Consider the following 17,640-nt stretch of genomic DNA (forward strand, 5'->3'; position numbering starts at 1 on the left):
CTTTTGCTAATAACGTTTTGCCATTCTTTAAATCTTCTTCTAGGCCAGATATTCTACCTAAAGAGTGCAACATTTTTAAAAACATTAAACCCACAAAGTTACATGTTCAATTAAGAATAAAAAGTTTGCAAGCCACTTTATATTTTGGAGCTGTTGTTTGTGAACAGGAGTTTTATATTTGTTGGTATTGTGCTTTATAGTTAATTCAAATGGAATCCAATCTACTACCTGAAGAGTTTAACACTTAAAATCATACTATTTGAAATTAAATCTTTTGTTCATAAAATTTTGTTATCAATGTATTTCTGATATTCTAACTTTATATAAGAGTAGTATATTCAGAAATGTGCTACTCCAGCACACTATCCATCATCTAGAGTTATTTCTAAAATAAGAATCATCAAAATTAGTTCAAGTGCAACCACTACTTCAATACCTTGTAAATCATTAATTATCTCTGATCCATGGGTTCGATCCCTCCTTTCAGATTCTAGAGCTGACTGAAGATTGATAAATTCCTTTTCAAGTTTTAACTTGGCAGTCTCCAGCAGGCAGTTTTTATCTTGTAGATCTCTATTGTTAGACTCCAGCTGCTGAATCTGTTTTGAACTTTCTGCCTGGGTTTTCCTTAATCGGGCTGCAGTATCAGATTCTGTTCTCAGTAATGCATTGGTTTCATCCAGCTGTTATTCCATTCAAAACCAAACAACAACCAACAAATAAATACGATATAATGTAAGAAAAATAAGTAAATGTATTCCCCCATTAGAAACTATTTAAAATAAACAAAACCCTAAAAATGTTTTCTAAATGATTTCTAAAATTAGAGACAAAGGCCTTTTGCAACACTGTTAATTAAAACTAATGCTATCATACAGTCATAAATAAAACTCAGTATCTTTATTAAAAATTGAGATCCACCTACTTGTCTCTGGAGTTGATTTACTTTCTCAGTGGATATTTGAGAGTTTTGATTTCTTTTTTTCAAATCTTCAAGTTGATCTTTTAAGCTGTTAACTATAATAAAAAGCATTTCAGTGGCAAGCTTAACATACCACACATACACACACTCAATTTTTTTCTTGATAAGTAATCAATATTCTACACCACAGACCATCATTTTCCAAATTTCGTTTCTTGTCTGCTTCATGATCAGCTTTCCTCTGATATTCTGCATTTTTGTGCTGAAGAAGCGCTTTTTCTCTTTCTAACTGTCTTAATGCTGATTCCACACTTTTCCTTAAGGTAATCTGAAATAATGTTTCAAGTTATTATCAAAAAAAAGTATGTATAAAAATAAAATCAAAACAGAAATACTTGTTATTCCAAACAGATAAAAAAAAGACCTATCACTGCTTTTGTTAAAACTGTAATAATGCGTTCTACATTTGTAAACTAGCATACTACTCTTACATCACAAAGACTGTAAACGTTTTGTTTACTATTCAAAGTCAGTGTTCCTATAACTTTCCATTACCACTGAACTATCATTATTTAATACTATGGCCTAAAATGTTATGAATAGCATTTTTTTTCCTTGAAATATCTACATGTACTAAATTAAATCGTTTGCAAAAACATAACAGAATGAAGCCTATTATAACATGATTTCCCTATAATTTAGTCCTGTCCACCAATACTACAAGTTAGGTTTCAAAGTATGTATTACTATGGTACTAAGAGAACTCCTTAGGTAAGTCAGACATCAAAGATTTTTACTAACAAAAATGTTAATGAAAGAGTAGGGCAACTTTACCTCCTCTTCTAGCTCCTTTGCTGTTTTTTCTAGGCGAGTATTAACAGATCTGAAGGATTTAAAAAAAAAGTAAATAACTTCTAATTTACAATAAAACATAGTCTATAAATTTAAAAATAATTACATAATTACTTTGTAGCTCCCCTTTCTTTTTTTTTTGAGACCGAGTCTCACTCTGTCACCCAGGCTGGAGTACAGTGACACAATCTCAGCTCACTGCAACCTCTGACTCCCAAGTAGCTGCCTCGGCCTCCCAGAGTGCTGGGATTACAGGCGTAAGCCACTGCGCCCAGCCATAGCTCTCCTTTTTTTAGTAAATGTTTAAACTTAAATTTTATAATGTAATATTTATCTATAAAACATACTTGCACTTCTGTTCCAGTTCCTCTTTAGCTTGTATCTCATTGCTAAGATGTTCCTCTAATGTATACAGTTTTTTCTGAATCTGTCAAAAAACAAGAAACTGTAATTATATATTTTGGTCATATTTAAAAATGAGTGGCTTAAAGAAAACAATGATAAGCTTATTTTGTCTTTCCACTAAACACAATGTCCCCCATAATGGCACAGTATTTGTACCTTCTTAATGTGACTTATATTGATAAAGGGAAAAACTCTCCTACCTCTTGCTTTCTATCACAGTACACATGTATGTATGAACACATTTATGTAACTATGCATAAGAAGCTCTAACTTTGGCAGAATTGTTCTGTGATACAAAGTTTCAAAAACATTATAAAGAATATCACCTCTGATATCCTCTGCTGCTTTTCTATGAATTATTTACTTGAAAATATTGTCATTATTTGTGCTACTCAGATAAAAATAAAAGGTATACATCTGAAACAAATATTCAGAGTATTCAACTGAATATGCTCAAACTTATACTGCTGTGGAAAGTAAGAAAACACTCTTCTTTTATATCTTCCTAAGTAGTGCTGGTCATAGTACTGTGGAGTAATCAGTAACTTTTGAATAAACAATAGCTAATTAATTACAAGCCATCTATTCAGCAGCTTTCCCTAGTTATGTAAGTCTTTAAACAAGCTAAAGTTACAGAAACTATTAATCCATTTTTGGAACATTATTTACTTTTTAAAGAATTTAACTTTTTGAGTTCGTGTGGTGCCTTTGGCAAAATGTCAGGCACTTCACAAATGTTGTCTTGTTAATACTAACAAAAATCCTACAAAGGTGGTAGTATTTTACCTACTTGATAAACTGAAATTCAAAAAAGGTAAATAACCAGGCCAAAAGAGCATAGCTAATAAGTGGCAGCGCCAAAAATCAATGCAGGTTTATTAGACTCCATGACAATGTTCTTTCCAATATTCTTTCTAGTGATTAGGTTCTCCATGGTTTTAATACTGCATCTATCTTAAGCAATACCTTATTTTCCTTTAATAAAAATATATGTATAGGCTAATGAACTAGTCAAGCTTAATTGCTTTTGGCTATGAATACATTAATTTGAGCACACCAGTTGTCACATGCTAATCAGAAGTTCTTGCTGCCAGTTATACATATTTGATAAATAAAAACAAAAAATTACATAATATATATTTTATATAACAGATCTACAGAACAATAATAAAAGAGATACTTGGTAGGAAAAGGTTGGGAACTTCTCTCTTGGATAGATGTAGGACTCCAAATGCTAGGTAGGATATGACCATATTTAAACACTGCGAGAGTGATAAGTTTTTCTCAGTTTTTCAATATATTTGACAACATCAACATACCTCTTGACTTTCCTATTCAAAATAAAACAGAAAACATATTAAAATATTAAAATGCTGGTTATATTCTGTAAAATTCCTAAAACACAAACCATAACAAGATTATCCAACCTGCATTTTTAGTTTTTGTGTTTGAGGAAAAAATGTCTAGCATCGTCATTTACGTGTATGTGTATATACATGTATGATTTAGCTTTGCATGCATTTACAAATTATAGAAGTCAATTTTCTAAATGTTATTATAGTTGTTTACAAACTTATTCTATCACTTTTGGCACTCAACTAAGCGTAAAACCATGTAGAAGTCATCTTTGTGCTAGCCATCATATCTTGCATAAGGATACTATTCACATAAAAGAATCATTACAACGCCATGTTCAACTGCATTACACAAGGAATGCCATCTGATTTTAAAAGGAGCATCAAATTAGCTTTTTAAAAATATGGGTATCATTAAAATATTTAAACATGCAACTAAAATAACTACAGCAGTAACAATTTATACATACTTCATTTTTCCTTGATTGTACTGAATCATTTTCTCGGCAAGATGGAGAGTCACTTAATAATCTACATGGAAGGGGGGGAAGATAAATTCTTTTACATTTCATTTTAATACATTTGCTGTCTTATTCCAGTTATTCTCAGTCTTAAATATCAAACACAGATTTCCCTCTTTTCACTTCAACACATTATTTTAAATGAAGCAATATTTTTCCTTCATTAGATTTTTATCATTTTCAGTAATTTAAAATGCTAGGGCTGGGTGTGTTGGCTCACACCTGTAATTCCAGTACTTTAGGAGGCCAAGGCAGGTAGATCACCTGAGGTTAGGAGCTCAAGACCAGTATGACCAACGTGGTGAAACCCTATCTCTACTAAAAAAAGAAATACAAAAATTAGCCAGGCGTGATGGCGGGTGCTTGTAGTCTCAGCTACTCGGGAGGCTGAGGCACGAGAATTGCTGGAACCCGGGAGACGGAGGTTGCAGTGAACAGAGATCACATCACTGCATTCCAGCCTGGGCAACAATCCCTATCAATAAATAAGCAAACAAACAAATAAATAAATGCTAAACTTTTCTTGCCTTTCCCCATTATGAGATAACTAGTCCATTATTTTGTTTGCACCAGACTCATTAAATGAAACTATACTTTCCACCTCTTCATCTTATTAGCTAATTTTTCTTTCTTTTTTTAATCTATCACCTAGGCTGGAGTACAATGGTACAATCATAGCTCCCTGCAGCCTCAAACTCCCAGACTCTAGTAATCCTCCTGCCTCAGCATTCCAGGTAGCTAGGAGTAGAGGCACAAACCACACCTGTCTAATTTTCTGTGGAGAAATGATCTTGCTATGTTGCCCAGGCTGGTCTTGAACTTCTGGCCTCAAGTGATCCTCTCACCTCAGCCTCCCAAAGTGCTGGAATTATAGGCGTGAACCTCCTGTAATAGTCATAGTTTCTGTAACTATTTCATTCTTCTATACCATCTTCCAGAAAAAGACATCTCTCCTCCTTTATAAGGATAACATGTCTTTATTTCCAGGTCTTAAATATGCAAATCATCACTTCTATTTTACTATCAGTTTCTCTCAACTGGGTCCTTCCCTACTGCCTACACCATGCTTGTGCTTTTCCTGGCCCTGATATCCTCATTTTGGTCAGGATGACAATAGGTTTTAGAACATTTTCATTACTAGGGTGACCAAACTCATCCTGGTTTGCCTCGATTTTTCCTGGTTTTGGAATGAAAGTCCCATGCCCCACCCTAGGAAACCCCTCAGACCTGGGCAAAACTGCAATGGTTGGTTATTATGATCATTACACACTATACACATAGATATACTCCAAGTTTGTCAAAAATATGTTTCTCAAATATCTTTAATGCCTCATTCAACTATTTAACAGTTTTCAGTGGCTTCCCAATGCCAGGTGGTCAAAAGTCCCTTAGCAGAGCACACAATCATCTGTTGCTTATTCTTCCCGAAACTACTCACTCCTTTTTTTTTTAAAGTCATGGTCTCACTCTGTCACCCAGGCTGAAACAGCTCATTCCAACCTTGAATTCCTGGGCTCAAGCGATCCTCTCACCTCAGCGTCTAAGTATCTGGGATTACAGGCACCAACTACCATATCTGGCCTTTTTTTTGGGGAGGGCGGGGGGGTAAAGATAGGATTTTACTTTGTTGCCCGGGTTGGTCTAGAACTCCAAGCTCAAGCTATCCTCCCACCTTGGCCTCCCAAAGTGCTAGGGTTACATGTGTGAATCACCACACCTGGTCTCAACATATTTTCTAATCTTATATCCAATACTCACTTCAGTTAACCAATGTTTACTGAATGATCCTATGTCAGATTCTCTGCTAGATAAAGAGATTACGGGCAAGAAAATTACACAGTCTCATCAAGTCTTCCAAACAGTCATCATACAGTAGCACATGCTCTATGTTTGAGTGCTAATGGACTATACTACTCTGCTCCCAATGCATGCTTACATTCCAAACATTTGCTCCCACTATTCAACACCTCACAATTGTCCCCTAATCTCCCCATATCTCAGCCCCTGAAAACCTTTTCTTGTTAGACGTGGCTAAAATGCTACCTCTTCCAGGAGGTCTGACCTGACTTCTCTCTACTCTTACACAAGAGATAACTTCTATTTTTCTTCTGAGCCACCCCAGATTCTCTAAGCATCTCTCTTAAGGCAACTGTCACATTCTAGCCTTCTTTATGACTATATAGTTCTCTTATATCCTTCATGAGATGACAAGTTTCTTCAAAAACATGTATTAGTTTTTACTCCTTAACACCAAAAGAATGTAGAATGGTGTCTTGCAATAACTTATAAATGAATAACATTTAGAAATAATAAAGAATTTTTCTGCTGATAGTCCTTTTGGAAAAAAACAAATTAATACTTTATCTTCTATAGTTCATTCTCAAAATAAAATATCATCTTATAGCTAGATTCTAAAAAGAGTAAAATTTAACAAATAATAAACCACATACAAATTTTCTCTATAGTAGGTAAATCCTATGAAAGGCAGCTGATTTCCAACAAAAGCTTTAGGAATTGGGAAGGTTTCTACATCTCCTTTGTCATCTTCAATGTCATCAAAATTGCTACTGTCTATGTCACTGCTGAGTTCAGGTACTACAGGAGCTGCCGCTATTAAAAGAAAAGAAATGAATTATTTCATTCATGACCAAAATAAATCATATAAATCATCCTATTTTATTATGATATATTATTTATTATTTCATAAAACTACATAAATTTGTAGCAGCACATTTTCCATTTATTCGCAGAATTAAAATTTTATAATTTATTGCTATATTAGATCAGTTTTAAATATAGATTAATCAATTAAATGAGGAAAGCAGCATATTTTATTAAAAATTGCAAGAAACAATAATTTACACAGAATTTAGAGACCTCAATTTTCTACATTCTTTAAACAGAAATATTTCTTACCCTTAAAATGAATCAATGACATATATACACAGTAAAAATAAATTACTATGCTAACCACAGTATTTAACAGAGTATTGGCTCCATAAATAATTAACTGTTGATTCGTCAATTCAAACACATTTAAAGGATTATATTGCCTTGATTCTGAAAATTATTGAGATCTACAAAGCTTAACTTGGCAAATTAAGAAATGTGGAATGTTTATTATAAAAGTGTTGAGAAATATTACTAATAAATAGTTTGATAAGATATTGAGGAATATTTAGTTATAAATATTGCCACAGAACAAATTTGAATTGAATTTCTCAATTTAAAAATGAGTTAGCATTAAGTGTTATCAAACATGCTTGTTATTTCAAAAAAAGAATCAACTTAGGAGTTTTAAAATGTGATGGAATGAAAATAATTGGGCTTATTGACTTACTTTCTCTTATGTTATCCCAATGCCACTGATCATTCTTAAAGAAAGGATGCTGTCTGATTTCTTCTACCCCATTTCTCCCAAGTCGTACCTCCCTAAATGATGTGGTTAAAGATTGTATTATTTAAAAATTATAAAATAAAAAGATTAAAATTATAAAATAAAAAGATTAACTCTATGTCAACAGTTTAACCAAAATAAGGATCACAAGTAAATTTGAGATATTTTTATTAAAAGATTCAGATTAAATGTTTCTCAAAAATAAACAGTCCCAAGTTAGTGCATGTGATCTCTTTAGATAGATTTTAAAAACTGTAATGCATAATAAATGTCATGGGAAGTAAAATGTTTCTGTCTACAGTTTGTAAAAAAAATTCAGCTGCATGTGCCACAACTGAATGACAACAACTTCAGGATGTAAACAGACATAGTCTAACTTATGGCAGAGAAGAGTTATTCAAAACTTCTCTAATAAAATATTGTTTTAAAAATCTCTCTGTTTCCTAAAAAGAATTCATATGTTATGTTCGGAGCTATCCATATTTATTCTGATAGATTATCTCTCTACATGTACATTAAAGTTATTCTGCATATACAAAAAATGTCACAAATAATTTCATTCTTTGACCCCCTGAGTCTTCAATGAAGAGGAAATGGAGAGCATTTGTGTTATACATGGCCCTGGAGCTATGTTTAACATAAATAGGAAAACCTGTAGACCTTAAGGGGAACTGCTCCTAACCATATTTATGGCATTAACTTATTTTCAAAATATCTGTTTTCCACCTATAATCATTCCTTAGACTGCACAACCCCATCCAATAACTACTAACTCAAATCTTTCATAACACTCCTTTCATTAACATAAAACAGGTGTACCTTATGGTACAATTTATCATCCGGCACAAATTATGACCATCCCTACCAATCCTGCTCAGTTCTCACATCAAACATTATACAGGCTTTGTTCTTCTTCCACCCTATCCTCTAGAAAGAGGCATCTCTCCTCCTTTTCAAAGATAACATCTCCTGATCTCCAGGTCTTAATATATAAATCATCGTTTCCATTTTACTTTGAGTTTATCAGCACTGACTGCTCATCAACCATGTAACTAACTGACAGGTATTAAAGTTTCATTCTACAAATGATTAATAGATAAAAATAATGATCCTCTTTGATGAAAAAAAGGAAAAATGTTTTGTAATATTCAGTTTGATGAGGGGAAAACAATTTTGTTAATGGAAATACATTCTGATATAACTTCTCTGGGGATCAATTTTGTAACATCACTCAATTTTAAAATGCGTATCCCAGAATTCCATCTTTTAAGATTTAATCTATAAAAAGTATGCAGAGATGAATGTGTGAGGATAGTCACTGCAGTAATGCTTGTAACAAGTTAACAAACAATGAGGAATCCTGGCACAATCAAGCTAGAAGTGCCCATTATGTAATTTGAGCCCACTGTTTCATGGATGAGTAAAATTATTTCCCAAAAAAGTAAAAATAATTGCCCAAGATCAAAGAGCTGATGTGTAAGTCTGGACAAGGGTGTGAGCAGTCTCTTGTATATGTTTGACAGAATGACTAATATCACAAATATAAAATGGGACATTAGAAAAAAATTGAATGGAGTAACCAAGGAAGAGAAATAAAATAGTTTTCTAGCTTCTCTTTTTGAGGCAGGTTTTCATACCTTTGGTCACCTATTTTGTTTTTAAAAGTATAGAATTGGCCGGACGCGGTGGCTCAAGCCTGTAATCCCAGCACTTTGGGAGGCTGAGGCAGGTGGATCACGAGGTCAAGAGATCGAGACCATCCTGGTCAACATGGTGAAACCCCGTCTCTACTAAAAATACAAAAAATTAGCTGGGCATGGTGGCACGTGCCTGTAATCCCAGCTACTCAGGAGGCTGAGGCAGGAGAATTGCCTGAACCCAGGAGGCGGAGGTTGCGGTGAGCCGAGATCGCGCCATTGCACTCCAGCCTGGGTAACATGAGTGAAACTCCGTCTTGGGGGGGGGGGGGGAGGGAGAGGTATAGAATTTCCGGATAGCCTTGCTCATATTCAAATGCAAATTAAAAAGGGTTACGAAGGAAGCACTCCCAAGTCTAACACAAACAGTTTTTAAGATTATAACCTACTGAGTATTTATTTACACAAAATCCTCTCAAAAGTTATATAAGAGTAATATGGATTAACCAGCTTGGAGGATAAAATGTGAACAATATAAAAGTTTTATTTCTTTCAAATCCATTATTTTACCAAGTTCTATTTTTTTCCTTTTTAGACATGAGGGTTAAGGTTAGAGTTAGATTACAAATGAGTTGTACACATATGGCTTAACATTAGAAAAAGGCTAACCCAAAATTAGATGGTACTTGGATAATGAGAGGCAGACTGATTTCCTATGTAAATAAGCTAGGTATGCTTTTATTTCTACAAATTTAAACATAAAAGGGCTTCTCTACAAAGAAACTCAATGTACATTACCTATCTGTTAAGAAGGCACAGATGAGATTCTTTGCATGTTTAGAAATTTCTGCATCTTCAGGGAAGCACAGTGAATTCTTATGATCCATAATTTTGCTATATGTTCCTACAAGTGAATCTGCATAAAATGGAGTATCCCCTAAAATTTCAAGAAAGAAGATACTGAGTGTAACACAGAATGCAAATAAAACACTTTTCATCTAATATTTAAATATGTTAAGTTTAAATTTGTCACATGCATGGAAGAACAAATATTCTATGGGCACAGAGTCCTAGTCAAAACAACAGACATACTGTTATATTTAAAACAAAGAATATATTTAAACTGTAACACCCACCAATGATCCCTCATCCCTTAAAAGCAAAATAAAATCAATGATAACTCCAGAATTTGATGTTTTTGTTTTTGTTTTAACATAAGAAAGGAAACGTTTTACTGAACAGTTCAAGAGAAGGATTTTCTATGTGAGGTCAGACCAGAGTCCTTTAATGCTTGAGCTGGATCAGCATTTTGAAATCACTCTCTAGGGCTACATTATACAACACAGTTGCCACTAGCTATAGGTGGCAATTTTAAGTTAAAATGAATTAAATAAAATAAAAAACACAATTCCCTAGTTATATTAGCCACATTTTAAGTGCTCGATGTAACCAGTGGTTACCGCACTAGACAGCACAGATATAAATACTTCCCATCTTGATAGGATGGACAGGGCTGCTCCAAGAGTTAAACCAGCTCTATTATTTTACATAAGAGGAAGTCAGGCCCAGAGAGACAGACTGTGACTAAACTTAAAATGACATAAAGGTAGAGTTAAAAGAGGGCACTAATGGTCTCCCCATGCAGTGTTCTTAACGACTGTGATAGATGCACTGAAGCAAGTATAAAGATGGCAAATGTTTAAGGCACCATACTGGCCAGTACTCAGCAAAATCCACAAGTGTTATAAGGCCCTGCCAGTACACCTACACTACAAGTAACTTTAATGAAAACCTGACTTTCCCAAATCAGCCAATCCAAAACTTCAAAAAATGTCTTCAGGTTGTTATTTTTTGTTTGTGTTCAAATAAAGGTAGAGGGGGGCTTTGAATTCAAGATTTTATTTTTTATTTTTTAAATTTATTTTTTAACTTTCTTAAAATTAAAAAAAATTTATTTTAATTACTACTTTTTTAGACACAGTATCTCATATGTTGCCCAGGCTGGCCTTGAACTCCTGAGCTCAAGTGATCCTCCTGCCTCAGCCTCCTGAGGAGCTGAGCTAGTACCACCCAGCCTGGCAGTTATGAGAATTTAAATGCCTCATCAAATGAGCCAAATTACTTCCTCTAAAGTGCCTTATTTTGTAAATCCCTAATAAGAGTGTCTAGGCAAAAAAAGAGAATACATTCTATTTTCAAAAGATTACAAGACACAACCTAGAATATCATCAGATCAGGCCAAAGGTGGTAGAATAGACAGCTACATGGGACCATATGATGTGTACAAAGAGATTCGCTTTGAAAGGTCCAAAATAAAGTTAGGTCATACTGTGACATGAAACAAAACATAACAAGATCAATGCTATAGATACACAAGACGGTTACCAAGAGAAGGTAATTTATGTCACAAAAAAGTTCCACAGTAGTTATTATTTAAATTTGCAATTTACCAAAAATTTGATATTCTAGCAATAACCATAATCTATTATCATACAGGTTTTATACTACCATTTCTTTTAGGGTCATCTTTTAGAAAATATATTCTCTAATTCCAAAAAGTATATTTTTAACTCTAATTAATTCCATATTATGTTATTAGCCTTGACATACTTGCCTTGGAAAGTGGCTTTAGCTACATTTTCAACCCTCATCCCCATGCCAAGTTATTCAGTCACTGGTTTCCTTAGCCATAGGTATTAATATTTTTATGATCCTAGTACTTAGATATGGGAAACTTTAGGAATGAAATCTGTGATGTAAATAAAGTTTTGAAAAACTTCAGCCTTTCAAATTTTGATTTGGTTAAAAGAAAAAAGAAATAATTAAATTTGCCTCTGAGTTTTCAAAAACTGAAATGTTATTATAAAATGTGTTTATCTTGATAATCAAATGGTAAATACCATATAATTTATTACACAAGAATTACAAACAATATATATGCAAGTAGTAAATAGAAGCAATACAGTTTACAAAATCAATTATATAATTGCATAAACTAAAGAGATTTTTACTTTTCTACTACTATTGGGACAAATATTAAGTCTTATATTTAAATATTATAACAAATATGATTGATCAAGAAAATCTTGGAGGGCTACGTATGGTGGCTCATGCCTAAAATCCCAGCACTTCGGGAGGCTGAGGTGGGAGGATCACTTGAGGTCAGGAGTTTGAGACCAGCCTGGGCAACATGATGAGACCACTCTACAAAAGATAAAAAAAATCAGCCAGGTTTGGTGGCATGTGTCTGTAATCCTAGCTACTTGGGAGGCAAAGTGGGGTGATTACTTGAGCCTAGGAGAGGTCAAGGCTGCAGTGAGCCGTGTTCATGCTACTGCACTCCAGCCCGGGCAACAAAGCAAGACCCTGCCTTAAAAAAAAAAAAAGAAAGAAGGAAAATCTTAGAATGAAGGCCCACTGAAGCGGTAAACTTGCTTCTTGTTCTAATATTTTCTTAATTCAAAAATGTCCACTGGAGAACTATTTCCTGGTGATGTATTTTTAATTCTTTTTATATTCTACTTACTCTATTTAATCACCATGCCAGTATTAAGCTTGGTACTAATTTTCCAATTAACAGTCTCCTGTATCAGATATTACTAATTTCAAGTTTCCAGAAATCCAATTCTTCCCTATGACACAGGCAATTAATTTCCTTACATTCCCAAATTCTTGACTGAACTAAAGTATTGTAAGAAGGGTTTTGAAAAAGAAGTTAAAATATTTACTTACCCACTAGCATCTCAAAGAGGAAAACACCTACAGACCACCAATCACATTCTCGCCCATAGTAACCATCACCCCCTTGTGATTTCAGAACCTCAGGTGATATATAATCAGGTGTTCCAACTGCTGTATCACAATGTACCATGCCTGTCTGCATAAACAGGAAAGATAAAGAAAAAAAACAGATCAGTGTAAAAGCACACATTATAAATGCAATGAATCCATTTATTACTAGATATACAGTGATCACATATTGCTACCAACAGAACTTCACTGCTGACATGATTTTGGGATACAAAGAATAAATACATTGGAAAATGCATTAAAATACCTAAATTATGGGAGATCAGAATAAACTGTCAACCCTAAAATACAGGAGGTTTCCTCAATGAAAGAAGAAAAAGGTTGTAAAATGTAGATTCCATGAAAATCAACAATTTTTGTTTTTCTTATTTCTTACACTATAAAGTAGTTATAAGATTAGTACAAAATGTGGTCTTAAAGACTCTGACTTGGGAAAAAGAATCATTAGAGAAAAGACGCTTTCATATTTCCAGAATTAACCGAAACAATTAAGATAACAAAGGGCCCCAGTTTGGAGGTTGAATAAAGAATTGGATCTTACATTACCAAGAAGAAAAATAAAGAAATAGATCAAATTTTTAAATTTAAAAGATCTTTTAAGTTTCAAAGCTATACATTTAGAAATATGCAGCTGTTGTATCACTATATTTGGCAAGACGATTTTTTAAAACCACTTATCTGTGTTTAGTTTCAGTAGATAATAAAATAATCCCTCTCTGATATCTTTCTGAGAAGTACAATAACCATTATAGGGGTGTATGTGTCTGCATGCTGCAAAATTAAATGACTAGAGAAGTATAGTGCTAACTGGTATTTCTTCACCTCTAGCTCTGTTCAATTTGCAATGATTTGAGAGATTAATTTAAGTACCCTTTATTTCCTTCACCTGTGCAGTAAATAATGTGTTGCCCACATTCCTCATAAGGAGAAGCTATACAAACTACCAAATACTAAGTATTATGGCTACCTTGAGAAAAGGAGGTTGAACCTATTTTGTAAACCTAATTTATGTAACTTTATAGCACTTTTTATTTAAGTGCTATAAAATATGTTAAACACGGGGAGTTAATTTCAAAATTTTTTTCATTCATTCTCAAATTGGCAGAACTAATTCAATGGTTTTATTTTCCCACATATACAGCAAATTGAGAATTAAAGCTATTTTAGTTTGAACAGAAATTTAAAAAATAAATTTTATGGGCATAACTAGGCAACCTAGGGGAGTAATACTTTGTGTGGATTATTACAAATGACAAATGATGAACAAGACAGTGCCTGACTTCAAAAGGCAGGGTATATAATTAATTTTTATCATGGACTGTCCTATAGTCTAGACTTCTGTTGGGGGAAAAACTAATAAACACTTATTAAGTTAAAGAAAATTTCCTTTCTTCACATATATCCATAGAAATTAGACTTGTAAAAAATTATATGAGGCTTAGCTACTAAAATCACCTTACTGGAGACAAACACACACACAAACACATGCAACCAAAGGAAAAAAATTATCTAGCATTCAAAGGTTCAGAGGAAGGAGAAGAAAGAGCAAGATAAGAAAGAACTGGTCTAAAGTTAGGCCGTAAAGAACAGATAAGTTAGGGTTTAAAGGAGAGAAGGCAGTAAGACAATTTAGATAGGAAAAAAAGAGCATAAATAAAGAAACAGGAAGAACCTGGTATAAACATGTTCAAGAAAATGCAGTGAAATCCAAATCAACTAAATGTAAAGTTCCATACAGTGAAGGTTGGAACAGTAGGCTGCCCATCAGTGTGAATAACCACTTGCAGAATAAATCTTAGGTAGGACTAAAGATTTGTATTGATTATAAACTATTATACTCTATATAGTAATTACTAATAGTAATAGTATTTACTATACAATAGTAGTTATTAATAGTAAACTACATTCACATACCAATCATTACTCCCTTCTTTCCAGCCTTTGCCCGCCCAACAGTGGGCAATATCAGTAAATATACTGCAGATAATGAGATGCAAGGTTTTTACTGTTCATGAAAGAAACTATAAAAAAGAAAGGAGGGAGACTAGAATAAACCCAGTGGTGCTGGACTTGAATCAGAGTTACCAGTATGAACTCCCAATTTTTAATATGCTATATATACAGACATACACAAAATTAAATATAAACACGTGTACATGTGGTTTATGGTTTAGTACATTTAGTATATACAATACATTACCCCCTAATTCTGTCAGCTGACAAGGTCTAGAAGTAATGACAGTCTAGAAGCAATGAGCACATCTAGCACCCAATTACTGATTTCTAAATGCCATTCTTTAATAAAAAGAATCAGAGCTTCTTGGAGAAGCAGGTGATTCCAGAGCTGAGACAGAGAAAATAGATAAGTCTTGAACATTGTACAGTGTCAAAAAATAAGAAAACGCCTCACAAGGCGGATATGTGGAAAGGACAAAGAAGCCAACCTAAGGAGCTTTCACAAGATGACAAACTGTGGACTGAGTTTCAAAATATGAATGGGAGCTTGCCAGGCAAATTATTAGACAGCATATATATAGGCCAAGAATCATGATATATCATAGTACAGAAATAACTACATGTAACTCAAGACTTCTAAGCCATAAAGTACTGTCAAAAGATAGAGAATAGGGTACAAAAGCAGGCAGGGGGTCATATCATCAGAAGAAATTTTATGTGACAAGCTAAGGAGTTCAAACTTAATTCAGCAGATGACAGAAATCTACTGAGGGGTATTAAGCTGGAATTCAGGATAATCAGTTATGCATTTTCAAATGGTTTCTCAAATTATTTTATTTTAAATACATCAGATTAAATGTGTATTTTCTAAATATATTTAAGGTGTTATCATGGACAAAAACTATGATATATTGAGATAACTAACTGAAAACAAAAAACTGGTCAATTGAAAATCTTGGAGTTAGTCTAAAAACAACTGAAATCCTTCCTATAAAAGTGGAAAAGAAAAACTGTAAATGGAATTTTTTAAAAGAATCATCTACAGCTTCTGTTTTGGTAAATTCCTCGGTTTTCAGTGAATTCTCTCAATTTATGATATTTTTGTCCATAACACATCAAATACATTTAGCAAATACACATTTAATCTGATACATTTAAAATAATCTGAGAAACCTTTTGAAAATGCATATCTTTTCTTAAAAAATTACTTTAAAAAAAGCTACCAGTTAGCTTTTAAAAAATTACAGCCTCTATTTAATCAAATGGCATACACTAGAATATTAACGGATAAAAATCGTATCCTATCTTCAGGTTTTTCTTTTTAGATGGAGTCTCACTCTGTCACCCATGCTGGAGTGTAGTGGCACCATCTCGACTGACTGCAGCCTCTACCTCCCGAGTTCAAGTAATTCTCCCCCCTCAGCCTCCTGAGTAGCTCAGACTATAGGCCTGCACCACCACGCCCAGCTAATTTTTGTATTTTTAGTAGAGACAAGGTTTCGCCATGTTAGCCAGGCTGGTCTTGAACTCCTGACCTCAGGTGATCTACCCACCTCGGCCTCCCAAAGTGCTGGGATTATAGGCATGAGCCACTACGCCCAGCCTCTTCAGGTAATTTAAAATATTAACATATAATATAGTCTTAAAAGGTTGCTATAAAATGCATGACAGGCAAAGAGTAAACCCAATATAGCAGTAGCTCTCAGCTTTCACTGAGAGAAATCTACACATAAGTATCTTACAACGTGACTCTCACTCACATTTAGATCAGCTTTTTCTTATTGAGAGAATAAGGGTAATAGAAGAACTGCATCCAGAAAGTTGTGTAACATATGATTTATCAATGATAGAATTTAATAAGATACCATTACTCTTAATTCTGATAGTGACAAGTTATTTTTGTCCTTATAAGTTTATAGTTGTATTTTATTTTTGCTTTTATCCATGGCATAACATTTTATAGGAAGCCAAAACAGCTGAAAATAATTTGTGTATGTATGTCTATATTATAGATAATTTTGGCTAATTTTTCCTGTAAAGGGCCAGACTTAATATTTTGGCTTTGTAGGCCACACAGGGTCTCTGTCACACATTTTTCTTCTTTTTTAAAAAATGTAACAATCTTTAAAAAATGTAACAATCTTTTAAAAATGTAAAAATTATTTTTGGCATGTAAGCTGTATAAAACCAAGTCACAGGCCCTTGTGTTCTAGTTTGCTAATCCCTTCTGTAAGTGGATGAGAATAAAACTACGGACACTTCTTTTTTTTTTTTTTTTTTGAGACAGGGTCTTGCTCTGTCACTCAGGCTGGAGGCAGTGGCCTGGTGCGATCTCAGCTCACTGCAACCTCCACCTCCTGGGTTCAAGCAATTCTCATGCCTCAGGCACCCAAGGAGCTGGGATTACAGGCATGCACCATCATGCCAGGCTAATTTTTGTATTTTTAGTAGAAATGGGAATTCACCTTGTTTGCCAGGCTGGTCTTGAACTCCTAGCCTCAAGCAATCTGCCCACCTTGGCCTCCCAAAGTGCTGGGATTACAGGTGTGAGCCACCATGCCTGGCCAAAACTATGGACATTTCTAATGGCTTTAGTATAGTAATAATAATGAAACAAAGGCACAGGAAGTGTTGAATCCTAAACTTGTAATAACACTATTCATGTTAACAACCAATAGAAAATTATAAATTCAATGTACTATAGTTTTAATAAAAAACTCTTTTTTTTTTAAACATTGAATAATTATCCTTAGTATTGCTTAAGGAATGGAGGTTGGGGGTAAAA

General features: G+C 33.8%; 1 protein-coding gene across 1 annotated transcript in view; it reads right to left on the reverse strand.

The window, feature by feature from the left end:
• The window catches only part of ROCK2 (Rho associated coiled-coil containing protein kinase 2), a 147,058-nt gene that overhangs the window by 28,471 nt on the left and 100,947 nt on the right, over positions 1-17,640 (reverse strand). The window contains exons 6-17 of the mRNA XM_017524626.2: positions 12,822-12,966; positions 9,888-10,026; positions 7,396-7,487; positions 6,506-6,665; positions 4,005-4,065; positions 3,499-3,510; positions 2,122-2,201; positions 1,757-1,805; positions 1,115-1,250; positions 926-1,017; positions 437-683; positions 2-57 (exon numbers count right to left, since the gene is read on the reverse strand). Coding sequence (XP_017380115.1) covers positions 2-57; positions 437-683; positions 926-1,017; positions 1,115-1,250; positions 1,757-1,805; positions 2,122-2,201; positions 3,499-3,510; positions 4,005-4,065; positions 6,506-6,665; positions 7,396-7,487; positions 9,888-10,026; positions 12,822-12,966 — 1,269 coding nt within the window. The remainder of the gene's footprint in view (position 1; positions 58-436; positions 684-925; positions 1,018-1,114; positions 1,251-1,756; positions 1,806-2,121; positions 2,202-3,498; positions 3,511-4,004; positions 4,066-6,505; positions 6,666-7,395; positions 7,488-9,887; positions 10,027-12,821; positions 12,967-17,640) is intronic.

This window comes from Cebus imitator, unplaced genomic scaffold, assembly GCF_001604975.1.
Source record: "Cebus imitator isolate Cc_AM_T3 unplaced genomic scaffold, Cebus_imitator-1.0 Scaffold1, whole genome shotgun sequence".
Lineage (NCBI taxonomy): Eukaryota > Metazoa > Chordata > Mammalia > Primates > Cebidae > Cebus > Cebus imitator.